At 36.3% G+C, this 27,922-nt stretch overlaps 3 protein-coding genes and 1 long non-coding RNA gene across 5 annotated transcripts; 3 read left to right on the top strand and 1 right to left on the bottom strand.

The window, feature by feature from the left end:
• The first annotated feature begins 351 nt into the window (after positions 1-351).
• GUS3 (glucuronidase 3) lies at positions 352-3,583 on the top strand. Its single transcript, XM_086242814.1, has 9 exons — positions 352-739; positions 1,231-1,267; positions 1,400-1,586; positions 1,674-1,822; positions 2,075-2,305; positions 2,402-2,591; positions 2,679-2,804; positions 2,934-3,033; positions 3,114-3,583. The coding sequence occupies exons 1-9, from the start codon at positions 491-493 to the stop codon at positions 3,480-3,482; spliced, it is 1,638 nt and encodes a 545-aa protein (XP_086098940.1). The 5' UTR covers positions 352-490; the 3' UTR covers positions 3,483-3,583.
• A 184-nt stretch (positions 3,584-3,767) lies between these two features.
• PHT4;5 (phosphate transporter 4;5) lies at positions 3,768-10,186 on the bottom strand. Its single transcript, XM_086242815.1, has 15 exons — positions 9,689-10,186; positions 9,044-9,189; positions 8,725-8,824; positions 8,490-8,542; positions 8,204-8,278; positions 7,924-8,004; positions 7,487-7,545; positions 7,301-7,356; positions 6,488-6,603; positions 5,739-5,775; positions 5,176-5,271; positions 4,719-4,860; positions 4,560-4,612; positions 4,316-4,402; positions 3,768-4,203 (listed from the first exon to the last, which is right to left on the bottom strand). Exons 1-15 carry the CDS (start codon positions 10,067-10,069, stop codon positions 4,102-4,104), a joined length of 1,584 nt encoding a protein of 527 aa, XP_086098941.1. The 5' UTR covers positions 10,070-10,186; the 3' UTR covers positions 3,768-4,101.
• A 5,595-nt stretch (positions 10,187-15,781) lies between these two features.
• LOC147285694 (uncharacterized) lies at positions 15,782-17,827 on the top strand. The gene is made up of 4 exons (XR_015122481.1): positions 15,782-15,878; positions 16,676-16,801; positions 16,920-17,033; positions 17,286-17,827. It is a non-coding gene; the product is annotated as an uncharacterized LOC147285694 (long non-coding RNA).
• A 2,928-nt stretch (positions 17,828-20,755) lies between these two features.
• LOC147285693 (codeine O-demethylase-like) lies at positions 20,756-27,657 on the top strand. Of its 2 annotated transcripts, none has more exons than XM_086243712.1 (4): positions 20,756-21,854; positions 21,996-22,243; positions 22,414-22,744; positions 27,421-27,657. In XM_086243712.1, exons 1-4 carry the CDS (start codon positions 21,615-21,617, stop codon positions 27,655-27,657), a joined length of 1,056 nt encoding a protein of 351 aa, XP_086099838.1. In that variant the 5' UTR covers positions 20,756-21,614. The 2 variants fall into 2 exon arrangements, with proteins under 2 accessions (XP_086099838.1, XP_086099837.1); XM_086243711.1 differs by lacking the exon at positions 27,421-27,657 and adding an exon at positions 22,818-23,174 and having other exon boundaries at positions 20,756-21,864; positions 21,985-22,243.
• The last annotated feature ends 265 nt before the right edge of the window (positions 27,658-27,922 follow it).

The raw sequence follows: 27,922 nt of genomic DNA, 5'->3' as shown, positions 1-27,922 counted from the left end.
GAAAGTACTATTAACTTATTAAGCATACAAAGAAAGCATATTGGCCCACTTTTACATTCACAACCAGCTGCAACTTGCAAAACCCACCTCACATATTCCAACCTTTTTACAAAGTTCCATTGCCTATATCTCTATTTGAGTTCTAAACACGACAATAATATATTATAATAACCCCAATTTTCAAAGAGGGATTAAGGACCTTAATTGGGACCTTTGTCCTTGAGTTTTCCCACGTCCCAAGTATCACATGTTTTGTTAATTGTTTATTTGTATGTATATGCCTTTTCTATCTGTATAACTGGCTACTGGTCTCATTCACTTATTGCACCACCCCTTTTGCCTCCAAAGGCAAACTCTGCAGTAACGTCTTCACTTTTCATGGGTTGGTTCCTCAACCATATGTAGAGAGAGAAGAGGAAGTAAGAGAGAGAGAGAGAGAGAGAGAGAGAGAGAGTGTGAGATCTTGAGCATTTGTGTATAGATTCTGGAAATGGGTTGTGGTATCTGGCCGGTGGGGTTGTGTTTCTGGGTGTGTTTCTTTGGTATCGGCTTCGTTTCTGTAAATTCACAGTCACAGGGCATAGGGGGAGGGATTATTGAAGGGACTGTTCGCATTAATGGTAAGGAAGCCATTGGGAAGATTGATGATGATTTTGTTTGTGCAACTTTGGATTGGTGGCCTCCAGAGAAGTGTGACTATGGGACATGCAGCTGGGGTCGTGCTTCTCTCCTTAATCTGGTATATATAAATGTTTCTTCCACATACATTTCTTCTTTCCATTTTCTTTTTCCACTTATATTATGTGATAATATATATGTATGTATTTGTAATTAGCACGTTTCCTAGTTGCAAGATATGAAAATTAGTAATCATATATGGGTTTGGAGTTTCATAATTGTATTCTCTGTTTCCTTGAGGGTCTTCCACTCTTTCTTATTTTCTCTTTGTTATGCTTTTTTTTTTTCAGTAACAAAGAAGAAACTTTTTGGGCATACTGTTTTATTGAAATAGATTCTTCTATCGGTTTCCCTTTCTTGTTCGAATTTGCTCATTCATTATTACGAAATCTTATAAATGTAATTAGTTTTAAGCCGTTGGACAACTAAATAAATCTAAAATCTGCTCTTTCGTAGTCTCCTTTTTCTTCTCAAGCAAACTTAAAGGTGCTCTTGTTTAACTTTTGAACATTTGTAATGTTTTCTGATATTTAATTGATCATTCTTGTGCAGGATCTAAACAACAATATCTTCTTAAATGCCATAAAGGGTAAGAATTCCTTGATATCTGATTGTTTCATTACAGAGTGTTTTATTCTCTCTATGCAATTCCATTCACAAAACTTAGTTTATAATCATTTATGAGGAGCCTAAAATCTACTAACTTCTGCTAATTGTGCAGCTTTCTCACCATTGAAGCTTAGATTGGGTGGTACCTTGCAAGATAAGGTCATCTATGATACAGAAGACAATAAGCAACCCTGTGGTACACCTTTTCAAAAGAAAACCTCAGAGTTGTTTGGTTTTACTAAGGGGTGCTTACCAATGAAAAGATGGGATGAATTAAATTCCTTTTTCCAGAAAGCTGGGTAAAAAATAATATCTTCCTTTTGCTTCATTAAAATTTAGATTTCTAAAATCCACAGCACTTAACATTATTCCATGGTTTACTGCAGGGCTAAGATTGTCTTTGGATTAAATGCTCTCCCTGGACGAACTCTGCAGTTTAATGGTACTGCAACTGGAGCTTGGAACTACACCAATTCTGAGTCTTTCATCCGTTATACTGTCAAGAAGAACTACACAATACATGGTTGGGAGCTTGGTAAGATCACTGTTTGTTAATGCTGAACAAAAATATGGGGTACGGGGAATCTTGTAAGTCTAGTGGAAGGGTTCATTTGTAAAATGATGAACCAAAATGTGCTTAAACATCGCAAATAATGTTACCTTGCCTTCCATGAATTGCAGCTACCAAGTTTCCTACTAAAGTTTGTCTGAAAGTTTTATTCTTGTTACATGGTTCTCACTGTACTTATCTAGAAAAACTGAAGGTAAATATTTCAACGCTGGTCAGGGAACGAATTATCCGGACATGGAATTGGAACAACAATTTCAGCAATTCAGTATGCCCATGACACGGCTGCTCTGCAAAATATACTACAGAATACATATAAGGGTATTGACCCAAAGCCATTTGTCATAGCACCTGGAGGATTCTTTGAAGCAACATGGTTAAAAGATTATACAGCTAAAACAACCACATCCTTAGACGTGGTCAGCCACCATATATATAATCTAGGGCCAGGTATCTTTGATTGAACAAACAGATTCTGAAACTTCTCATTTTCCCTTTATTTTCCCAAGTTCATATTGATATAGAGATCTTACTTATGTATTGTAGGTGTTGATCAACACCTTATTGAAAAGATTCTTGATCCGTCCTATCTTGATGGTGAGGCTAACACATTTCGCAACCTCCATAGCATCCTCAAGAGTTCTGCAACTTCAGCAACTTCATGGGTGGGGGAAGCAGGAGGTGCTTACAACAGCGGCCACCACCTTGTCACCAATTCATTTGTCTTTAGTTTCTGGTAATTTGGCCATACAACTGAGCGTCTTCTTTGGTTCTCTCTTATTTGAGTTCCAACTCATAATTATATTTTGGATGTTACAAACAGGTACTTGGATCAGCTTGGTATGTCAGCATCTTTTGATACCAAAACGTACTGCAGACAGACATTGATTGGTGGAAACTATGGTTTGCTTAACACTACTACCTTCGTACCCAATCCAGACTACTACAGGTCTCTACATAATGATCTTACCTTAAAAACTCAATTTATCAATGTATTAGGACAATATAATTTGATGCTCTTAAATTTAGACAATGTTTTAACACTCTCGCTGCTTTGCTCTGGCTTTTGCCATACCAGTGCTCTTCTTTGGCACCGATTAATGGGACGAAATGTACTGGCAACGAGCTTTACTGGACCAAAAGAGATACGTGCTTATGCACACTGTGCAAAATCATCTGTAAGTCTATACCCCAACTTTAATATAAATGAAGATAGCATTCTCTTTGTTCTGGAGCTAATTACCATTTCATCGTACAGAAAGGGATTACAGTACTCTTGATCAACCTACACAATACCACCACCGTTCAAGCCAGCGTTGCCTTCAATAGTTCTTGGACTTTGCGGCATAAACACAAGTCTCACAAGTCTTATAGATCAAATACGACCAAGTTCCCTCAGGGTTTCAGAAGTGGAAAACAAAGAGAAGAATACCATCTAACAGCAAAGGATGGAGATTTACACAGCCAAACCATGCTGCTTAATGGAAACATTTTGAACGTAGATTCAACTGGGAACATACCTAAGTTAGAGCCTGTATATGTAAATTCAACAAAACCAATATTGGTTGGTCCATACTCAATTGTATTTGCTCATATACCATATGTTGTTCCCCCTGCTTGCAGGTAGGGAGTGCTACCACATAGTGTTTGCTCAAATAAGAGAAAACACAATTCAACTATATCATTTTTTTTGTAGGGTGAAGAATACAAATGAGGATTCAAGTTTAATAGGGTGAAAAAAGCAATTCACGTTATACTGTGACCCAGTATGTCAAATTTTCAGTGCACAAGAGGCCATCAAATTGCATCCAGTAAGACTAGAATGATCAAAGACACTATCCTGAGGGAGAATTCAGGTGCCTCGCAAAGTCATTCTTCATAACTACTTTAAGAAAAAGTGCACAAATGGACGAGATGTAAATGACAAAAACTTTGACCTTTCCAAACCTTGTATACAATGTGAACCCTTAAGCAGCTGTACAATATCATTCAAATATGTTCAATACATCATTTGGCGGCCAATCATGACCACTTAGTCAAGATATAAAATAAAAAATAAAAAAATTGTGTATTACACGTTAACATACAAGTGTGGTTTTACTTCTAGATGTACAGAATGAACCAAATAGTGAATACTATGTTAATTTCTGCCCAGTGGTAATATACTAATATTAGTAATACAGTGAATGAAGATTCCCTGAATATGGAAGCTTCATTCAAGAGAAACAAACCAACGCACAAAAAGGTCAGTCTCTCTTTGAAAAGGTTTGAGGCTTACTGCTGGCAAACGCCAACCAAACAATTGTACCAGTAAGGTAGAAAAATATTGATGGAATGAACAATGACATCTGCATAACACAGAAGTGAATTAAAAATAAACACTGTGGAGGTAAACAAATCAAGGATATAAGCTATTGAAAGAGATAAAAGAGTTAAAAAGCAATAACAGTGGTTGCTTACACTCCATGAATGAGTTGAATCAAGAAGATAGCCAGTGAGGGCAACACCTACTATTCCAGGTACCGCCCCAACAGTGTTGGTAATACCCTGAGTAGAAAATTTGAATTTTGATATTCTAGTTGATCAGAGATTTAGTAATTTGAGGAGCTGGGATAAACTATCATGCCCACATAGATTAATAGGATGCTTCATAGCATCTTCTGGAACATAAATGAAAATTTTGGGTCCTTGTAAATTTACATACCAAAAGTATGCTTGCATATTCAGGTGACATATCTTGATGGGTACAATAAAGTCCTGCAAAATTTTAATGATTGTATTAAAAAGTGTACTGTGTAAGGAAATTAAATGATTCTATTCACTATTCTCGAGAACCAGGCCCAAGTTTTGGATTGTTCTGTACCTGACAAAGCAAAGCTTGAGAGGGCTAAACCACCAGTGAGAATCCCCACAACTTCCCAATGGGGCAATCCTAGATCAAGAGAGGAAAGAGTCATGCAAGCTGCAGGAGACAAAAAGGCAATTGTTTGGCAAATTTTTCGAACCTACATACCAAAACAAAGTCATCAGAAACCTTAAGAATGAAGTTCAATGCAAAAAGTTAATAGCAAGTCAAGGCATGATAACTGAACCAGAAACTTATTAGGCAAAACTAATATTATGACAGTTACAAGCTTATTATGTATTTCAAAAGTAAAATAGAAAGCAAATAAATAAGCAAAATAAAGTGAATCCACTAACTTAAGAAAACTGCTTAGAATTTCTTATTTCTTGTTGCAAAAACCTACAAATTTCTACTAGATTGGATTTTTCTGACACTATCATATACAACAAAGTGATCATTTGTAATATCTCCTTACCGTAGTGGTTTGAACTCCACTAGAAATCAAGTTATCAGCAAATTGCGCTGCAATGCTAGTCACAAAGATTGAAGCCAATGGAGGAAGAATAGAGACCTGAAACAAATATAAAAACCCTTGCCATAATACAACTGAATATTTGATGCACCTTCAGACATAGAAAGGTAAATGTTTTTTCTAAATTGACAATATCTTGTGCATATATATAATGATTGCCATTCCTAATTTTTTTTGTTTTTTGTTTTTTGTTTTTTTTCTAATAATTGCATTTTTTGTAATTGTTTCTACTTTGCAACAGTGCATAGAATTCGCAAGTTACCATGCTGGACCAGACACCCAAGTGAATAAAACATGGAAATTGTGCTGGCTATTAGATTGAGCTGACACTTCTCACAAGTTAAAAAGATCTTTATGACACAATATGGGAGGCACATTCTTAGGAAAATACTAATTCTGTTATCTGAATGTAATATGACACCACAGATCATGATATTCAGGCATGAATAACTAATTCCTTCTTGAATTGCTAAGAAAAAACAAGTGATTAGCATTTTTAGACTTACCCATGCAGCTTCTGTCAAATTCAGGTTCAACTCCTGGCTGCATATCACATTAATTGAAATTTTAGCATCTTTATCATAACATGAGTGCATAACAAGGAAAAAAAAATTGTTCTCTCTCGCAAACTAAACTTTCATAGACACAAGGTATTGCATCAATGACCTTGTTACATTTTCTACAAAAAAACAACACATAACCTTTATAAAATAGCTGTAGTTAACTTTTTAAGCCTAATTGGACCAGGTAAACAAGTCTGTTAGTCTATTCATATTGGGTATGTATTATTTGCGCTTTTCTTCTGTGTTAAGTTGGTGAATTATATAAATTAGGTGCACTTGATGGCTTTAGTCTAGAAAAAGAGTATGCTTGAAAATTCCATCCAAAAAGTTAAGCAACTGGAGCTAAAATCAAACATGTTATTGGCTAATCCTTTCTTTAAAGCAAATATAACACCTTACGTATTAAGGTGTACATATTGTAGTCTAATATAGAATATAAAACTTTTTTCTTTCTTTACCATATAACTTATGATGAACATATACAGCCAATAGAAAACTTAAATAACTTGCACAATAATTCTCAGATCACCATTGATGACAAGTGCCACTAATCTATAACTCACAATAGCCAAAATTGAAACTGGAAAAAGAAATATAATAGACAATAGTTAAGAGTTAAATAGATGAAAAAGGAAATCATACCCCCCTATCATTATGAGAACAAAGTCAAAGGTAAGGACTGCATAAATTACCTAAAATAGGTAGGAAGCCATGCTAAGCAAGTATAGTGACCCCAGCTTCCACAAAAATGAGCATATATCATAGCCCATACAGCTTGATTTTGGAAAAATGCCTTCCACGGTACATCCTATCAAATGAAATCAAGTAAGAAACCAAGACCCTATATAATAATAGCTATATGTTAGCAGTAAGATATAATCTATAATAATAAGACTTAAAAGCAATTATATGAATTCAAAGATTTCTGTTATTTTCTGAATACATCTATCAATGACGACCTGTACAATTTAAAATTCATCACTCTATGCTTTTTGATTTTCATCACAGAGGCATTAATAACAAGACTGACCTAGCATTCGGCTTTTGCAAGCAAGCATTGGCCACTGGTAATATGTTCATTTCAATTTCAAAATAACCAAAGCCAAGCACACAGGGTCAAGATCATACAGCTGATGAATGTTGCCCCAGATGGAACAACATTTTAAGACAACAGAACTCTGATTTTCTATGTTGAAAAAGTTAAATATGAATGGTGTTAGTGATAGTTCCAGCCAAAATCTGGCTCTTAAATGGAGTCACGGACAAGAACTGCAGAACTAGGCATTCTAAACACTGAATTCAGCTTAAACCTAACTATAATTGACTAAATTTTCATATTCTAAACCTTGTCTGGATAACTGGATGCCTAGGGATGATATTGATGTCCACTACACCTTAAAGTTTGCGGGCTTATTTTAAATATGTCAAATATGCTACATCACAATCGGTTTGTTGTCATACACTAGCAGTGCCCCAAGTCACACATATGACACAAAGAATCATACCTTCAACGAGTCACCCAACTCTTTCGGAGAAGTATTCCATGTTTTCTTCTGGGACCCTACCAAGTGAATTTTATTACTTTTGAAGAAAAAAGAGTCATCACTATGCAAGAGATTTAATAAGTGAAAAACAAGGCATAAACATATTTGGAATATTGATGATATGGAGAAAAGGAATTAAGTGCTCACGTGGAATTGATTCACCAACCCATGAGGCTTGTCCTTCAAGATACTGAAACCCCAAATACCTTCAAGATGTACACACACACACATATATATATATATATATCAAAATTTAGGAAACAACAAGAGCATAAAGCCAGACTTCAATGAAATTTCACAGTAACAATATAAAAGGAAAAGAGCTAACATTATCAAATTGGCCAAGTTCTTTTATAATAAACTAAGAAGGATGGTTGGGACGTGGCAGAAAACCCAAAAAGATTATATTCTTTCATTTTCAGCGGGCAGCAAAAACAATAATATTTTCTTTTTAAAAAATTAGATCAAGATTTCCTGGCATATTGCACAAATAAATAAGTTCTTACACTTTACTGGGAGAAGTTAAGGATATTAATTCTTCATAGAAAAGAAGGCAATTCTGTGAGTTAGAGACAGCTACTCACCAACCTATCCCCAAAAGGGAAAATATGTAAAATACAGATTCCCAGCCAAGATTTTGGATAAGGGGAGGAGCTAGAAGATACCTGCAAGCAGTTCAATAAGAATGAATGCTGAGCACACAATGAATATATATGTCAACACAATAGGAAAACCAAGTCAGACTTAGGATGACACCAAATCCTTCATGTTGAAATTAGATTAAATTCTTCTTTTTTTTTTTTTTTTTGGTGTTACACAAAGTTCCGAAAATCATCAATCAAATTAAATGGGGCTTTTGCATACCCTACAACACTTCCTACACTCAGACCACCAAAGACAAATGCTACAGCCCGTGAGCGCTCTTCCAAAGGTATTGTTCTGCATGAGGTAAAAGATTATTTAACAAAAAGAAGAACAAAAAACCTATAGCACGGAATTTAAGCCAAATATTCTATAATAAGAAGACCCTGAATATAAAACAAGCAGAGTATATATATATATATATATATATATATATCAAGTTAGTCATACAATATAGTTTATCAAGACTGTGTACACCCTGAATATAATATACGAATGTCATACATGCCTGGCAATAAGGTCAGTTGCAGCAGATGGGGAAACACCTTCTCCAATTCCTACCTGTACTTGAAAGAATATAGCCCTCAGTAAGTAACAGGAACAATTATTACACTTGGTTATCAAACACAAAAAAGTCTGGGAACAAACAGTAACCATTCAGTAGGAAATGTTCATGCAGTAAAAAGACAGACAGATTACAAAGATTCCAAATTAAAAATAGAACTGGCAGTAGATTATCATACCAGAATTCTTGACAAAACTAAACCGGGTGTAAATCCAGCAACAACAGGGACAAGTGCTGTGGCCAATGACCAAGTTAATACTCCAATCTCAAGAACTTTTCTGCATTAGAAGAAACGATAGGTGCATGACATAACTGTCCTAGCTAAAAGACCAATGAACAAGCATTTCTCAAAATGCTTTTAAAACATCATTAGTCTTGGTAGAAAGAAAAAAAAAAACCAGGTTCTTTTTAGGATTTTAATTTTTATTCCGTTTTTTCATTTATTATAGTATAGATGAAACATACTAAAAAAGTTTATTGAGCTTTAATAAACAAACCTCCCACCAAATATCTTAGCAAGCCAGCCCCCAGGCAACTGACTCAATGCATAACCCCAAAAGAATGACGACTGAACCAATCCTGCCACGGACGAACTCCAACCAAACTGATGTGACATTGGAATTATAGCAATGCTCAAGTTCACCTGTCAATTAAATAAACCAAACTTATTCAATCCTAAATGCAAAAGGAACCAAACTAATACTCATAGCTCCGCATACTAACTGACTAATTAAGTAGCGTGGATCATCATTTAGACTACATAATGTGAAAGACCTTATCTCCCTGTTGTCCAGGCTCGAACCCAGTATGTTATAGACCCCATTTTTACGTGCACCACTAGACCAGACCAATAGCTCATTTGCACGTTACCCGGTTAACATTATAAAGTGCCTATTGTAATCAATCATTCATATTGATAGAATCGGAGAGCCACCCGCCAAAACAAAGTTGCTATATGCTTGAACCCAAAATGCATGAATTTTCAAAAAACCCACAACCCAAAAACTGCGCCCACTTGTATTTTTGCACCAGAATCGTTATCAAGCAGCAGTGCATCCAAGTATACAAGACTGATACTTATTCGTTGAATTACCTAAGAGAGTAATAATAAGTAATAACACAGCTAGTAAAGCCAGAAGTACCTTATCCATGTTACAGATAACAAAGGCAAGCGAAGTAGTGCCAATGAGTTTGTATCTCTGAGGTATGTTCTTCCACGGAGGCCAATTCAAATCAAAGCCCACTTCCCCGGACCCGCTTTCCTGACCCGATTCCCCCTCGGAATCCGAACCCGAACCCGCCCGCTGGACCTTATCGACGGGGAGTCCATTGACTCTTTTGCTCTCTTTGACGGTTTCTTTCTCTTTAATGCTGCAGAAGGCTCTGAATTCCAAGTTGTGCTTTGGAGGGAAGCGGAGAAAGCGACGTCGTCTGAGTAAGGAGACGAAGGAGGAACGTGAGGGTGAGCTTGTGTTGTGGGAGAAAAAGCAGGAGTTCTCTGCTCTGAGTGTGAGTTTCGCCATTTGTGTGTCGTCTTCTTCTCCGAATTTGTGCGTTTTGTTCTCTGAAGATTTTGGTGGGTACTGTAGACTTCAGAGAAGAGAAGTGAGGAAGGGAGTTACTGGGTATTGGGGCATGTTTTACGCCACGGAAGAGGTTGGGTTTGTGGCTCTCAATAACTTTTGAATATTAGGATCTTTCGGAATAATATTTAGTGGGACCCACACAAACGTTGGGTCCCTACTCTCATGGGGTTGTCGTAACTCATAAAGTCATAAGAAACGTAACAATTATGATGAGGAGGCGTATTTTATTTTTGGTTAATCAAATTAGAAAATAGAAATTATATATATATTAAGGGCAATGCTAGAGTGCACATATCAATTCAAATATTTGACATATCATAATTTATCTGTCACATTATTTTTGTAAAAATATCATTTTAATATTTTTCAAAATCTTTAAAAACATTCTAAAAAATTATGTAAAAAATTTTTTAAGTCCATTTTTTAAAATTCACTATTCATCCGGCCCAAGAGCTACAGTAAAATACTGTAGCGGCCCACTTTTTAAAAAACAGTGCTACAGTAACAGCGCTACAGTGTTTTTAAAATGCCATTTTTTTTTTTCCATTTCAGTACCAATTGGTACATAAACTACAAAAAAAAAAACAAATAATAATTTATGTATTTTCATGTCATAAACATATTAAATAATAATCAATATAAAATACAAAAAATCAAGATGAGGCATCCATAATCTTTTACGTTTTAATAGTAAATATAATTGTTACTATCGAATAGTAACAATCATCTATTGCTACTGCCGGGTAGTGGCAATCAAGTATTATCATTGTTTGATAATAACAATCACTTATTGCTACTGTCTGGCAGTGACAATCAGAAATTGTTATTATTTGGTAGTAACAATCACCTATTGATACTGTCTTACAGTAACAATCACCTGTTGAAGATAACTAATATATCTTGTTATCGTCATACAATAACAATCACCAAAATTCAAACCATAGAAAATTACAAAATTCAGAGAGTAACAATTACCTGATTGCTACTGTCACACAGTAACAATCACCTAATTGCTACTGTCACACAGTATCAATCACATATTGTCACTACCCGACAGTGACAATCACCCATTGCTATTACCCGGCAGTGACAATCACCTATTACTACTGTTCGGCAATGACAATCACCTATTGCTACTGTTCGGCAATGACAATCACCTATTGCTACTGTCCGGCAATGACAATCACTTATTGCTATTGTTCAGTAATGGCAATCTTGTATTGTTATTATTTGATAATAACAATCACATATTGCTACTGTCTGACAGTAATAATCACCTAATGCATACCAAACTCAATTACAAAGCTCAAAACTGTCACCACAATAATGAATAAAGTAAAAGAATCTGAGCAAAAACCTACAAAAGACAACAACATAAAATGCTTAGGAATATCGTAATTAGTAGAAAGTTATCATCTTGCTTTCAATTAAAAATTGATATTGGAGTAGCAACAGTAGAAACTTGACCAATACTACAATGCTAACATTTTTCCTCTTACTAGAAGGAATTATGCTAATTATCATGCAATTGTCTTTGCTAATATTAGCAGCTGCAACAACAACAGCAGCAGCTCAAGCCCTCCATCCTCAAACCAAGCCTGGCTGCCCAAGCCATTGTGGTAATCTAACAAATTACAAAGGAATTAACAAATTACAAAGGAAATAACAAATTTAAAAAAATATACAATTTAATAGAAGAACAACAAACCCTCAACTACTTCACCAAACTTAGAAAAGGCTTCATGTAGTGCTTCTAAAGTAGTACGTTTGTTAAGCTCTGAAAACAAACATATATGTGATCCAATACAAATCATAGTAGATCAAAAGGTAACTCAAGTGTGATAAAATATAGACTACTAAAGTATGATAATACACGTATCAACCAAGGAAAAAAAAAGAAAAAGTTTATTTGAAATGAAATGGAACACAAAGGAACTACCCACAAGATCATGAGTCACTCACAACTCAAAATGATAGAGTTAAATAATCATTTTCCAAAAGATACTATTTAATCCTTCTATTATACAAAACACATAACTTATATGAAAAAACCAGGCAGCTGCTTAAGGCTAGATGTCAAAATTCATTTTTTAAAAAACAAAAAGTTTACTGCTCCAAAGGCACGGTGTCATTCACCTTGCACCATGCCCAAGCCCATGGACAAAAAGTTCACGAGTAAATAAAATGGAAATTCATGGCAAACCTCATTGGTGACAACATCCCAAAGTCCATCACTTGCAAGGATAAGGAACTCAAGAGAGTTGTCAATCTTTACCATGGAAAGACTAGGCATAGCAATCTATCAACATCAAGTCAGATGCTTGGTTCAACATAATTAGTCTGATTAAAATAAAACATATATAAGAGTAATTATTTCTGCTCTCTAATGTTGGGTTTTGACCAATTGAACTCTAGCTCAAGAGAAAGATGGCCTCACCACGAAAGCCTGGAGTAAAGGTAAAGCAAGCTTGTGCAAAATTCGGTCCGTGTATGTTTTGCTTAGGCAGTTGGGCATTAGAGAAATAACACTGGAAAGAAAGATCGGAGGGTACCGTCGTGTTCAGAACGACGAGAAGAACAAAACCCTATAGATCTAGTGCCTCGTCGTGGCTGAAAGAAGCAGATCGCCGCCGGAGTTGACTATCGGCTTTCACATCGATCTGTTGCTGTTGGTGACTAGATGGACGATCGAAAGCCATGGGAAGGGAGAGGAGGGAGAGGCGAGCACGGGGAGGTGGATCTCGCTGCCATCCATGGCCGGACGGCGATGCATCGAGGTGAGAGAGTGACAGTGAAGAGAGAGAGAATGATGCTAAGTTTGAAATGAGAAAAATGAGAGAAATGTGAAAAGGAATTGAAGAGAGACGGAGAAAGAAACGGAGAAGTGAAAAAAAGGACCGGGTTGGTATAAATTGGGCCTACTGCAAAAATAAAAAAAAGACCTGGGTCTTAAAAATAGTGAAAGCTCAAATTTGGACTTTATAATCATTTACTTAAAAAAAAAAAAAGATAATAATAAAAACACCCTTTCTTCCCTACAAATCATTCCAAAGTTAGTATAATTTCTTGACATTTGACAATGATCTTTTTTCTAGAAATAATTCATTAAAATGCTTTAAAGTTTTCTTCAACTCTTAAGTTTTTGTGTTTCTTAATTTTTTAATGGCTTTTTTACTCAAATAACACCTGAACTATAGAGGGTGTGCTCAAATACGACCCAAACTTTTTTTTTTTTGTTAATTTACCACCTGAACTTTCACATATTGGCCAATCTACCACCTACCGTCACTTTAGTTAAAATTTCTGTTTATTTCAAGGGTATTTTCGTCAATTTATATGATAAAAGCATTTTAAATATTAAAAAAAAATCTAAGTAAACCCCCTAAAAAAAAAGGTATTTCCATTTTCTATTTTTTACTTTTTAAGTTTTTTTATAATTATATTTTTAAAAAAAGTTTTTAAAATAATATTATTTTTTTATTGTATTCAAGGACAAAATGGAAAATTTAGGAAATTTTTTGATGATTTAACAGAAAAATGAATGTTAGGTGGTAAATTAGCACATATTAATAATTTTATGTGGTAAATTGACAAGAAAAAAAAGTTTAGGTGGTATGAGAGCACACCCCTATAGTTCAGGTGGTATTTGGATAAAAAAGCCTTTCTTAATTTACATCCACTTTTTTATTGAATTATTTAAGTTTTAATCATAACCATTCCCATCAAGCAAGCACACATCACCCTTTATTTCCCAGCACCGCCCTATCAATCTTCCTATAAACTCACAAAAGTTCTTATATTGTTTTTTGCTATTGAATTTTACTAAGGAAACGATACAAATATGCCATGGGCATATTGTTCTGTTCTTGAGCTCAAAAGTTTCTTGAACTTGATTTAACTTTTTTGATCAATCACATGAAAATAAAGTACAAAAGATCTCTTCAATTTCATAACGATCTCACCTTATTCAAGATACATAGAGAGATTAACATGAAAATCTTTAGGTCTTATGTGGGTTATAATAGCAAAATGGTGTGATATATCATGATTGAGAATTTTTAGTGCTCAACAAAAAAGAGGATTTTAATTCTTTGTTATTCTAGAATTTTTGTAGACATAATTATATAGTTGCTTTACATCATAGTCCTCTAGAATGTTATAGAATTTTGCCACTGATGATACTACTGCCCAGGGGATTTGGATTGGATTTTGGAGACCTAGGTTTGCTGATTTTGGAGACTAGTGAAAGGAATAAGGGGTTGATTGGTTTGGACTTTGGGGTTTCCATTAATTTGTTGGGGCTTGAGTTGGGTCTGCCAATTACTAGTGAGCGTCGAGTACTGATTGGTGAAGAAGAAAATATTGATTAATTAATGGAGTATCAAGTGTGTTCTACATGGGCTTGTGGGGAATCAATTGGAATATATCCTAATTGCCTTGACCAAATTGTTCAGAAAATAAGGCTTCAGCTTGTTCATGATAATGGCCTTGGTATTCTGGCCTTCACAATGGCCAAGAAATTCTGGTATTTCAATTCATTGGGTTTTTTCGTTTAGGTTGATTTTTGAAGTCCACATCTAGTCTTCCAACAATATTCCATGAATAGTATATTGGAAGAAAAAAAAAATTCATAAATATATAGTGTCTATACATTATTAATCCCCATCCTTGATGTTAATATTACTTTAACTATATTAATAAGGATAATAATATGCAAATGCGATTATGAATGATGACAAATCTGGTAAATCAAGCATAGAAAAATAAAATTATTAATTTTAGATGGATAAGATTGTCTTTTAACAAAAAAAATATTAATATGATTTCGAAATAAATAATGATGTGTGTAAAATAATTTTGCCACATCAGATTAGATTAGGGTACAAAATATTTTCCCATATACTAAGGCTTAGTTTGGGATTGCTGTGAGAAAAAACAGCTGTGAAGTAAAGCAGCTGTAAAGTAAAGTCAGCTGTGAAGTAAAGCAGTTGAGTGTTTGGTAAACTATATTTTCAAAAGTGCTGTGAGTATAAAAAGCAGTATGAAGGTGTTTGGTAAATTGTAATATAAAACTACTGTGGCTATTTATAATTACTAAAATGATGGTATTATGGGTAAAATAAAATTTTCATTGTTGCTGTGATTCACTGCAGCTTTCAAAATTACCTACAAACTTGCTTTCTATTTTTGCTGTGGGGAGTTGAGAATTGTGGGACAAAACACTTTTTTATTTTTTTACCAAACACCAAAACTATTGTGGGTGATTGAGAATTGTCATCCACAGCAGCTTTTGGGTCCTCCACAACAATCTCAAACGGGCCTAAAAGGCGTGAGAAGTCCAGCACTATTCATTACTGTAGCTTTAGAACAGTGTCTCCATCGTAAAAAGACTTTTTTACCCCCTGGTTTGATTTTTTTTTTTTGTCTGGTTGGTGGGTTGTTTGGGCCTTTTGGTGATTTCGCTCTCTTTCCTTTTTGCCCCTTGCCATCGTCATGCTCCTCTTCTGTTTCCCTTCACATCTTTTATTTTTTTTTTGGAATCCGCTTGCCATTGTGAGAATAGTGGGGTTGAGTGTGCCCTTTTTGGTCATTCACCTGGATAAGGTTTGGTCTGTTTTAGGTTAGATTACAGATAGAGAGAGAAAGAGACAGAGAGAGGGTTGTGCGAGAAGGAAACGGGTTTTGGAGATGAGTGAGAGAGAAATCAAGTATTTGATCAATCTTCCGATCCAAAACTCTCGTTTGGGTATGCTCTTTCTCAGTCCATTTTTTACTCGCTTGAGTATGCTCCTAAGTGTTTGATTAATTGTCTGTGTGAGTTTTGATCATTCTGGGTCACTTCTATATTATGTCCCATGTTCCCAAACAATATGATTTTGAAATTTAGTGTCTTTCTTCATAGTCATTGTTTGTTAATTTTGTTGCATTTGAAAAGTTTTGGTCTTTATTTGAATTGCTTTCAAGTGGAACATCATATCCCAGTAAAAACGTAGTAGTTAATACTTCTCTTTAGCATTTGCATAGAACCATCGTAAAAAGACATATTCTTCTGAATTTTTCTTTTCACTGATGTACACAATTGTTATGATACATCTTTTCTTTTTCTTTTACGGGTGTTTGATATATTAATGGGTTCCAAGTTTGAATGAATGAATACCTTATGATCATTAACAGTAATAATTGTTACTTTATCATGTTTAGGTACATGTATAGGAACTGATTTTGAGTTATATTGACTTTAAAGAAGTTCGTGTGCTTATGGCTAAATGCTAGAAATGAACTATGTTTATAGCCTGTTAGTTGTATCACTGATTGAACCTCAAGGCAGAGGCCCAGTGAATGTTATACAAGACTAATTGATATTCCTTCATTGCAAAACGTTATTCGTATTCATCAGTTCCTTTTGTAAACATTTAGAAGTCCATTGAGCCCTTGACTATGAAATGACTCTCTCTCTCTCTCTCTCTCATGTTTGTTTACGGCCCTAATATTCCTTATTTGGTTTTCTATTGATATTGATTCATTTATCTATTTATTCTGTAGGTTGGAGGTAACAATGGCAGGAGTAATGAACTAGCAACACTTCTAGCTAAGGAACACACACATTCACAAGCCTACATTGGATGCATGAATAAAAGGACCAGTGATCACTGACACCAAAATGAAATGGTAAATGAATTTTCATATTATCGCTGCAGAGCTTTTACCTGTGAGATTGGTTGTTTATTTTTCCTTATAAATATGTCCATGATTTATTATTTGTCAATTATGATCACAAACATTTCAGGTATGAGAAATCATGACATCTGATTGGGAATGAATACTTTCTGCATGCTTACGGTCCTATATATGTTCTCTCTGCAGAGGTGGTAGCATCATTGGCAGTTGCTAGAAATAACAGGTCTGCCACCCGTTTTCTTTATGTTAGTCATTCTTTCTTACAGTAATGACTTTTTTCCTTGATTCAATAATTTGTATCAAGGGTCATAATTGCTTCAACTTTTATATGCGGATCTCTGAACTTCCTCTGGTGGCCTTGATTGTTGGCTACATTGACAAATAGAGGCATTTTCGATGTGTGTATTCTTAGCCTTAGTGGTCTATACAGATTCTAATGTTCTCTCTAATGGTGATTTACTTCTCTTTTGTTTAGGCTGTCCAAGTCAAGCTCCTCCCTGATGACCTCTTTAGCCCAAAAAACCTTGAAGACTTAAAGTAATATTGAGGCACTCTTGCGCAGGGCATTCATTTTGCCTTACATGGACCAAAAAGAATAGGCTTAGGTGGATATAACTATTATAAAAAATGTAATTGTATCAACTTTCATAATGTTTTTAGCAGTTTTATCAGTTTTATAAGAGTTCATAACATTTTTAGCTTTAGTGGATACAAAATACTCCATCACATATCCACTTAAATTCTGTTAGTCTTCCCGCACATTTATAAGCTTTTCACACCCGCGGTCACAATTACTAGTTATATATACTAAACGGTGAGAAGAGGCGTTACTGTTTATACTGTAGCTAAGCGACAGTGTGCTGCCCGTTTTGCCCCTGCCTCTTTATGTTTTTTGCCTTTCTGATTTGGTGGGTTAATCTCTCTTCAGAAAACACTCTTTCCTGCGCCTCTCTCCTCTCTCGCGACCCTTCCCCTGCGCGCGCCTACCTCTGGCCAGACTTCTCTTCGCCGGCCATCTCCCGGCGACCTCCCCTCGCCGGCGCCGACCCCCACCAGGCCTCCACCACGCGGCCAGCCACCCTCACCAGCAGGAAACACGCCGGAAATACCCAAACAGTCACCACTTCTCTCGCTAGATTCCTGCCAACGCCGGCCTCCGATCACTCAAATTTTTGGTGGGTTTTTCTCCCCTCACATTGGGCTTCATTTCCCCTATGAATTTTTTGATTTATTTTGAGTATTTTAGAAGTTGAAATTTTGGGTTTTAGGACCCATTTCGGGTTGCCTTTCAGATCCGAAAAATTAGAAATCAATCAAAAGTAAGTGCAGTGGATCTGAATTGAATCATGACTATATAAGCTATTCTGATATTAAGATTCGATATAGAAGCTATGACATGAGTTCTCAAACTCACAACAAAAGACAAAAGTTTGTTAGAATTAGATGTTTGGCCCACATAAATACAGTTCAGACAAGTACAAATCATATCCTGTTCAAACAATTGGACCCTGAATCTGATACTATGAGCTGTGATAAAAAAAATTTTCATTGTGAAATCGGAGCTTCGATTCCCACATTGAATGAGGGCACTTCGAATCAAATGAATGGAGGTCAAGCATTTTATCAAAAAAGAGACAAAGAATGTTTTCTTTTTAGTTGAAATTTTGTTCCAAATTTCAACATTATTGTTCTATTACTAATACTCTACATTTCTTCTTTTGTCCTATTTTACAAAAAATCAGTGGTGGACATACTATTGCAGCTGCTGTAGGCCTACATTGTTGCCTCAACCTTGAGGCTATTTGCTGGGGAGCTCTTGGTAAATGTGGTGGGCACGGATCTGGTGGCGCGCAACATTGGAAACTTGGTTTATGACTCATATATAGTCTACGCAGATTCACCTTGACAAGGTGAATGGGGGGACTGGGGTGGGCCTCATTGTTGGGACCGCAGCTGCTATTGCTTGGAAGGTTCCCACGGCACGTGATAGGAGTGTGGCAGGTCTATCGTTCATGTGTGGCTATGGTATAACTTTTCTGAGAAACAAGTTCAACCCAGAAGTCGAACCTCCTCTGCTTCCGGTGGCCATGCCACAGGAGAACCGGGAACAAGCTGATGATGAGCCGAGCGAAGTGATGTTCGTTATACTAAGGTGCCCGGGAATATGCGCACCTTAGTATAACGAACATTACTTCGCTCGACTCATCTTCAGCTCGTTCCCGGTTCTCCTTTGGCATGGCCACCGGAAGCAGAGGTGGTTCGACTTCTGGGTTGAACTTGTTTCTCAGAAAAGCTATACCATAGCCACACATGAACGATAGGCCTGCCACGCTCCTATCACGTGTCGTGGGAACCTTCCAAGCAGTAGCAGCTGCAGTCCTAACAATGAGGCCCACCCCAGTCCTCCCATTCCACCTTGTCAAGGTGAATCTGCGTAGACTATATATGAGTCATAAACCAAGTTCCCAGTGCTGCGCGCCACCAGATCCGTGCCCACCACATTTACCAAGAGCTCCCCAGCAAATAGCCTCAAGGTTGAGGCAACATGTAGGCCTACAGCAGCTGCAATAGCATGCCCACCATTGATTTTTTGTAGAATAGGACAAAAGAAGAAATGTAAAGTATTAGTAATAGAACAATAATGTTGAAATTTGGAACAAAATTTCAACTAAAAAGAAAACATACCTTGTCTCTTCTTTTGATAAAATGTTTGACCTCCATTCATTTGATTTGAAGTGCCCTCATTCAATGTGGGAATCAAAGCTCCGATTTCACAATGAAAAAGATTTTTATCACAGCTCATAGTATCAGATTCAAGGTCCACCACATTTAAAGTGCTACGCGCCACCAGATACGTGCCTACCACATTTACCAAGAGCTTTCCAGCAAATAGCCTCAAGGTTGAGGCAACCACCTTCTGGTGCTCAGGCACAAGATGCACCTGCAGGAAGTGGCGTAATAGGTGGCAAATACAGCATTTGTGAGACATTGTGCTTTCTTTTCTGCTTTAGGGGTTTCACTACTTGCAGATGAGGAAGAGGGCAAGAGGCAAAGTAGATCTCATTTGTTCTTGTTGAAATATATGAGATTGAGCTATCTGTCTTTTTGTATTTAGTGCTATCTGTCTATTTGTTCTTGGAAACATATATTAATTTAATGCTGTCTTTTTGTATTTAGTTGTCCACATAGTTTCATTTTGGTTTTGTTTTTTTATTGCGCTGCCTTTTTATCTTTTATGTTTCCTTAATTCCACTCCCAAGTCCCAGCCCAATCACCAATTAATATAATTAATTCCAACCAACAATTAATATCATTAATTACAATGCCACCTTTGTGTGACCAACCCGTAAGCCATATATGGCGTATAATGAGATTTCCTTTTCCGATTGAGATTTGGGTATTTCTTCTCTCTTTTTTTTTTCAATTTTCCGATAGAATATTTGAATCTGTAAAATTGTTGTAGGGACCAATGGATCATCATCCGATCATAGCTGTGACTTATAAGGGATCAACCCCCGGGACATTTGATCCTAGAACAATAATTTTAAGGATCTTAAATTTGGGAAAATTTGCTTCCCATATTGGTATCTTATGCAATAGCCCAAATCCTTTCCAATCTTTTCTTTGTCCAATATATAACCCAAATCCTCAATCCTAATTAACATACCAGGCCTGTCAAAATAAAAGCGCACAAAGGATTCAACAAAAATATAAAGAACCCCCAAATGGCTTCCAAATGTAGAGCTCCCATATAAAAAATCATTCAAATATGTTCAATACATCATTTGGTGGCCAACCATGACCACTTAGTCAAGATATAAAAAATTAAAAAAATTTGTGTATTACATGTAAACATGCAAGTGTGGCTTTCCTTCTAGATGTACAGAATACTATGAACAAACTGCATGGTGCCTTTTTACATGCGGTGAAATCAAAATGATTAAAATGTAAAGAAACCCCACATTTTTATTTTCCCACCCATATATAAAACATTTTTCCTAAATTTTCAACTTTTCCAAATCGATTACTATTCAAATTTGGAGATTTTTCATGAGGCAAAAATTGGTGACCACTACGCTTTGAGTTTGCGCTTGGGGGTAATAGTGCTGCTAATTTGTTTTGGTGGGTATGCTTTCTTTTCTTAAATTATGAAGTTTGTTCTTCAGTTTTCTGTAAAGTACGTTATCAAAGTAAGGATTTGCTTAAAGCTCACATAATTTAAGAAGAAAGAACTACAGTCTCACACATGTTTATTTGTTTTTCTCTTTTGAAAGAGTCATTCTTATATAGACTGTGATTTGCTAGTTTGTTAATTATATGATGTAAGTTGTTAAATAATGTTTAAGGCTTTGCTTAATTAGTTGTTGTTTGATGTGATGATTCATTGGTAGTGCGATATATAATTACATGCATATATATATATATATTAAAATAACACGTTCGATCTCATGGAAAATGTGATGAATATAATATGCAATGAAAAAGCCAAGTTGCTGGAATTCTTCATCTTTCTCGTGCAAGTTGCTTAAAAAAAAGACAAGTAAATTTCTTCTGCATACCTTGTTATGAGTAATCCCGGCCCTAAAGCAATTGCTCTCAAGTCTCAAGCCGGCCAGAAGATACTAAATTATTATTAAGTTTGTCATATGGTGCCTAACACTGACATGGCAGACTAAATAAATTAAGAGCATGCATCAAGATTCAAAGTGGAAGAATTTTTTATTAGAAAAAGATAATCTCTTTATCTACTATTAAAGTTTAACCATTCACGACCATCATATTATAAATTCTCTAGTCACCCCTAATGGATCATAGTACAGAGTACAAAATGAATGTCCAAGAAATGTCCATCAATGGTGATCAACCACCACCTGAATATATTGTTAAGGAAACCAGTTTTGGATCCATAGATTCTTCCCCATCATTAGCTTCAATTCCCATCGTTGATATCAGTTTTTTCTCCCCATCATCACTTAATTCTAACCAAGCAGAGAATGAACTAGACAAACTTAGATCAGCACTCAGTTCAGCAGGGTGCTTTCAGGTTATAATTTCTGTAATTTTCTTGGGCAGCACTTTGCATGGCACTAGATGTTAAAGTATACTTATTATCTTTGTGCATGTCTTTCTTGGGCTTATTTTCACCTTTTTTGAAGGACATATGGAATTATTTGTTGGGTTTCAGGCAATAGGTCATGGGATTTCAAATTCATTCCTTGACAAGGTACGTGAAGCTGCAAAACAATTCTTTGCACTTCCAGTGGAAGAGAAGCAAAAGTACTCCCGGGAACTTCATGGATCTGAAGGATATGGGAATGATGTCATAGTCTCGGAGAAGCAAGTTCTCGACTGGTCCTATCGTCTAACTCTCAGAGTATTCCCAGAAGATCAAAGGAGGCTTAATCTTTGGCCAAGAAATCCAAATGATTTTAGGTACACCTAACATTATTGATTGACTAGAGATTGCATTATAGAATTTGTATTCAGAAGTATAAACTTAGCTAGCGCTTTTGGTTGAGGCCTTTGTGTCATTGAAACATCAAATACTTGTTATAGCTAGTTAAAGTGCTTCTATTGACAGATGAATGTCATATAAACTGCAGAGAGATCTTACATGAATATGCAACAAAGATAAAGTTTGTGATGGGTCTTCTCTTCAAGGCCATGGCAAAGTCGTTGAATTTGGCAGAGAGTAGCTTTGCAAACCAGCTGTTTGGAGAGCAAGCCCTGATGCAAGCAAGATTCAACTTCTATCCACAGTGTTCGAGACCCGATATGGTTCTTGGTGTCAAACCTCATACAGATAGGTCAGGAATGACAGTTCTCTTGCAAGACAGAGATGTGGAAGGTCTGCAAGTTTTAATAGATGACAAGTGGGTCAGAGTACCCATTGTTCCTCATGCTCTTGTTGTTAATCTTGGTGATCAGATGCAGGTAAGTATCATTAACACAAAAGGGCTGGATAGCATTCAAATTTTTATAATCCCTTTGTTATGAATTCTTGCAGATTATGAGTAATGGGATATTCAAGAGTCCGATGCACAGGGTAGTGACAAATACTGAAAGAATGAGGATGTCTGTGGCCTTGTTTAATGAACCAGATCCTGAAGCAGAGATTGGTCCTGTGGAGCACTTGATAGACGAAACAAGGCCAAGGTTATACAAAAATGTCAAAAACTATGGTCGTATCAACTATGAATGCTATCAGAGAGGGGAGATAGCACTTGAAACTGTGAAACTTTGAAACTGTAAAAGTCTAATTTTTCTTCTCTGTATTTTTGTTCCTTGCAGCTAATTGTGATAAGACTGAAATTTTACAAGAACTCTTACCCTTGTTACAGTTTCAAAAATGTCTTGAATCTGAAAATTTAGTTGACATGGTGTACTTTTAAGGCATTCACTGGACCAATCACTTCTTCAGCTGCTGGCTCAATAAGCATGGCCACAGAGACCCTCATCCTTTCTGTGTTTGTTGTGACTCTGTGCAGTGGGCTTTTAAATATTCCATTTACTCATTATCTGCAAAAACTCACATAAAAGTTTTTGAAAGAAAATAGTTAAATTCAGTCCAAGAGTGCTTTTGCCTAACCCAATTAAACATGTATCAGACCAAGGTGACAATTACATAATTAAAACGATCAAATTCCAATCATAATTTAGTTATTAGGCCAAGATTAAAACAAATATATTATTTTCTGATAATATTAATAACATTTACTTTTATTAAAAAAAGGATTAAAATACTGGCCAAGATCAGTATTGGGCCGCTATCAAAAAAAAGATCAGTATTGGGCCTTACTTAGCTGATTAGGCCCCGGGATATTATTTGCCTGGGGCCCATCTGTTTAATTGTTTCTTTGTGTTTAGGGTCTTGGACCCGATCTCCGGTCGCCCGCGTCAAGATTCTAGTCGGGAGGCGCGAGAACGACGGCAGAAGAACGAAAGCGTGCTTCTGAGTTCAGTTGGTAGGGAACGACTCTTGAGTTTCTATTTGTCTGAATCTGCTTTCTGTTGTTGGGCATTCTTTTCATGACATTGTACGTAGAAAGTAACTAGTAAGGGTGATATTCATTTTGAATTCTCAAGAGATTCTTCTCCATCATTAGCTCTAATTCCCAACATTGATATCAGTCTCTTCTCCCCATTATCACTTGATTCATTTTTTTTGGCCAGACATCATCACTTGATTCTAAACAAGCAGAAAATGAACTAGACAAATTAACTTAATTCATTGTTCTGAAGGCTATGTGAATGATGTCATAGTCTCGGAGATGCAAGTTCGATCGGTACACAATCACTATATATTGATCTTGGCTAGACAATGCATTATATAACTTTTACTAAAATTATCCAAAATTCATCTAATTAAGGCTGGAATTTACGAAAAACTCAGCGTAATTAACAAAATGTTTACCCAAAAATGAAATTAAGGCAACATAACAAAACACAAAAAGACAGAAATTGGTAATTCATAATTTCTCCTCCTTAGATCTCTCAGACGGCAGGGGAAATGGCAGGGGCAGGGGCAGGGGCAGGCAAATCCTCCTTCTCAGGGTAAGCGAACATCAAGGCAACACTAATGGCAAAAAGGTATTGACGGCCCCAATACAAGAACTTGGTGAAAATATGACCCGAAATCACCCCAAGGGTTGCAGCAACATCGACTAGCAGAATGACCTTTCCTGTTGGCATACCTGTCTTGGAATGGAGCAAACCGCTGGCTTCTCGGAGTAGAGAGGTAGTTAACTTCACCACAACTACCGTCACAAAAAGCATAAAAGGGGCAGCATCAACAAATCCTTGAATGACTAGTTCGTCATAGATTACCATCAGTGGGACTGTAACGATCATACATATAATGCCCGTGTCATACTTGGATAAGAATTTCTTTGCCACAAGAGCTGCCAAAAGCTCTGCTACCAACCCTCCCCACACATCATGTATATAACCCCCATATAATATTGCATCTACAATTAAATTAATGAAATAAAATCATGATTTTCATTTTATAAAAATATAATTAATGACTAATAAAATAGAAAAGGGCCATATTAGGAATTACCAGGCCTCAAGAGGAACCCCGTCGCCGCGGCTGTGAAAGCTAGCGTTGAAGAGAATAAGCACACAAATCCGCCATAGTGTAACTGAGGATCTTCTGCGGCGATCTCATAGGAGGCGAAGGAGCTTTGGTCCCGAAGCCATATGATGAGTGTTCCAAGCAAAGTTACAGCGATTGGAGCAACCCAAGCCCCCAAATCACCATGTGGTCCATCATTGGTTTTATCCGTGATGAAAGTAAACAGACCGGTGGAGACATAACTTCCTACTGCAGCGTCGGCGCTCCACCGTCCAAGTGTATAGTCGCGGAAGCTCCCCACCTCAAAGAGAGCACCAGCAGCAGCCACTAGAGGAGAAGAGAGCATGATCTGTGTGACTGCATGTGCCGCTGGCATTATCCCCTCATACAACACCTTAGCCTCATCCTCGTCAACAATACGCCTTATCGGTTGCACTGTTTTGTCCATCAAATTTCTTAGGACCGAGATGAAGATAAACACCGCTACCAGGCAATTAAGCCGCATGAAGACAACGATCAGACCCATCCGACAGATCCAAAAAATCAGGTTCACGCAGAATACTACTGTTTCACTAGGTTTAGGTCATTTTATATATGAGTCCGTCTAGGCTTTCTTGAGGGTTAGGGTTAGTTTGGGATTGCTGTGAGAAAAAGTAGCTGTGAAGTAAAGCAGCTGTGAAGTTAAGTAGTTGAGTATTTGGTAAACTATATTTTTCAAAAGTGCTGTGGGTACAAAAAACAGTATGAAGGTGTTTGATAAATTGTAATGTAAAACTGATGTGGCTATTTATAATTACTAAAATAAGGATATTATGAATAAAATAAAATTTTTATTGTTGTTGTGATTCACTGCAGCTTTCAAAAATACCTACAAACTTGCTTTCTATTTTTGCTGGAGAGTTGAGAATTGTGGGACAAAGTACTTTTTCATTTTTTTACCAAACAACAAAACTGCTATGGGTGATTGAGAATTGTTATCCACAGTAAATTTTGAGTCCTTCACAACAATCCCAAACGGGCCTAATTCTTCAATGAGACATCTCTTACATGAGATGTTTGTGGGACTTACTATAGTTTTCGGATCCATAATTTTCAAATCTTAATAGTTATGGAACACTGTCAAAAGCCTATTTATTTTCCGGCCACAAGTTGACTAGCCAAAGTCACAGATTGAAAAATAAAGGGAAATTTAACTTAATCGATCACCTATTTTTCCAACCCAACTTTTTAAAATTAATTTTTATAACCTTTTTGCACATGAAAAGTTCAAAATACCCTTCAGTTTATAACCAAATTACACCGTTACTTTTTTTTTCTCTCTCTTCCCCCCTCCACCGATCTCTCCCTCTCCCCCCATCCCCCCACCAATCACTGGCAAATATTTAACAAGTTACTAAATAACAGGGACATAACCAGCGCCCCCCCGATCCCTCTCCCTGGTGGGAATTCACTAACAGAAGCATTGCTCTTGTTTCTTCCTAGGAAATTTAGTCCTACATTATTACTACATATTTTTACTGAGATGACTATTTAATTACATAATACATATTTCCAAATTCACTCATTCATAATTAACCATATATTATATATGTGACATGATGAAAACATAGATTTACCCAAAGTCAGATGGGTTTTGGGCCTTACTTGATAAATTATCTATGATAAATTGAAAGATCCCAAGCCATACCAAAATCAAATATGATTTTGGTCAGTGATTATGCTCTTAAAGCTTATTTCAATTTCTCATTACCATTTGACTGTCCTATGTGTGGTGGTTCACGCACATCTGCCACCTAACACAAAAAGACAATGTGTTGCGTTTAACGTTCTCTTCATCTTCTTCACTCTATTTTAGTAAGTTAGTAGTCATTGTAATGCTCGACCAAAAAACAAGGGTCTCTGTAAATCTGTAATCCACAATAATAAACTTAAGAAACGTATGATTTCCTGAAAGTTGCTAAAAATGTGCTACTTTCATCACATCGGTCTGCATTAAGTGACTGTATATAACCCATATGTGAAGGGTTACGTTTGTTCATAAACTATAATCTACTCATGAAAGGGTATGTTTCATTCCTTCATGTCATTTAATTTGATTGAAATTTCCAACAATTCTCTCCAAATTTCAAACATATAAATACTTCTTTTAGTTATACTTCAAAACAACACATAATCTATGAGGTGTCCTTAGACTTGAACCTCTAGTTAGTCCAAATGTATCAAAGTTTGTCAGGTGTTATGGTAGTCGCAACCTTGAACCAAAAAACCTTATATGACTAACCGGATACATCGATATGGTTATTGGTTCTTGGTGTCAAACCTCATACAGATAGGTCAGGAATGACAGTTCTCTTGCAAGATAGAGATGTGGAAGGTCTTCAAGTTTTGATAGATGACAAATGGGTCAGAGTACCCATTGTTCCTCATGCTCTTGTTGTTAATCTTGGTGATCAGATGCAGGTAAGTATCATTAACACAAAAGGGCTGGATAGCATTCAAATTTTTATAATCCCTTTGTTATGAATTCTTGCAGATTATGAGTAATGGGATATTCAAGAGTCCGATGCACAGGGCAGTGACAAATACTGAAAGAATGAGGATGTCTGTGGCCTTGTTTAATGAACCAGATCCTGAAGCAGAGATTGGTCCTGTGGAGCACTTGATAGACGAGACAAGGCCAAGGTTATACAAAAATGTCAAAAACTATGGTCGTATCAACTATGAATGCTATCAGAGAGGGGAGATAGCACTTGAAACTGTGAAACTGTAAAAGTCTAATTTTTCTTCTCTGTATTTTTGTTCCTTGCAGCTAATTGTGATAAGACTGAAATTTTACAAGAACTCTTAACCTTGTTACAGTTTCAAAAATGTCTTAAATCTGAAAATTTAGTCGGCATGGTGTACTTTTAAGACCGCCCAACAGGATCTCAACTGCAACGGAACCCAAAATTCCCTACTACGGGCTGAATTGTGTAACCCAAAACACCCCGAGACTCAAAGTGTGACCCAGAAGTAGGTTACACTGTGACTCATTT

The sequence above is a fragment of the Dryas octopetala genome, chromosome 5 (genome assembly GCF_963921425.1).
Source record: "Dryas octopetala chromosome 5, drDryOcto1.1, whole genome shotgun sequence".
In the NCBI taxonomy this organism is placed as follows: domain Eukaryota; kingdom Viridiplantae; phylum Streptophyta; class Magnoliopsida; order Rosales; family Rosaceae; genus Dryas; species Dryas octopetala.
This window is presented reverse-complemented; position numbering and strand designations above follow the sequence as displayed.

Excerpts from the sequence above, each read along its gene's own strand:
- GUS3 (XM_086242814.1), top strand. The coding sequence starts at position 491 with ATGGGTTGTGGTATCTGGCCGGTGGGGTTGTGTTTCTGGGTGTGTTTC. Across the intron at positions 2,306-2,401 it reads TATATATAATCTAGGGCCAG|GTGTTGATCAACACCTTATT; the intron begins GTATCTTTGATT and ends TATGTATTGTAG. Across the intron at positions 3,034-3,113 it reads CACACTGTGCAAAATCATCT|AAAGGGATTACAGTACTCTT; the intron begins GTAAGTCTATAC and ends TTCATCGTACAG.
- LOC147285693 (XM_086243711.1), top strand. The coding sequence starts at position 21,615 with ATGGATCATAGTACAGAGTACAAAATGAATGTCCAAGAAATGTCCATC. Across the intron at positions 21,865-21,984 it reads GTGCTTTCAGGTTATAATTT|TTGGGTTTCAGGCAATAGGT; the intron begins CTGTAATTTTCT and ends TGGAATTATTTG. Across the intron at positions 22,745-22,817 it reads ATCTTGGTGATCAGATGCAG|ATTATGAGTAATGGGATATT; the intron begins GTAAGTATCATT and ends GAATTCTTGCAG.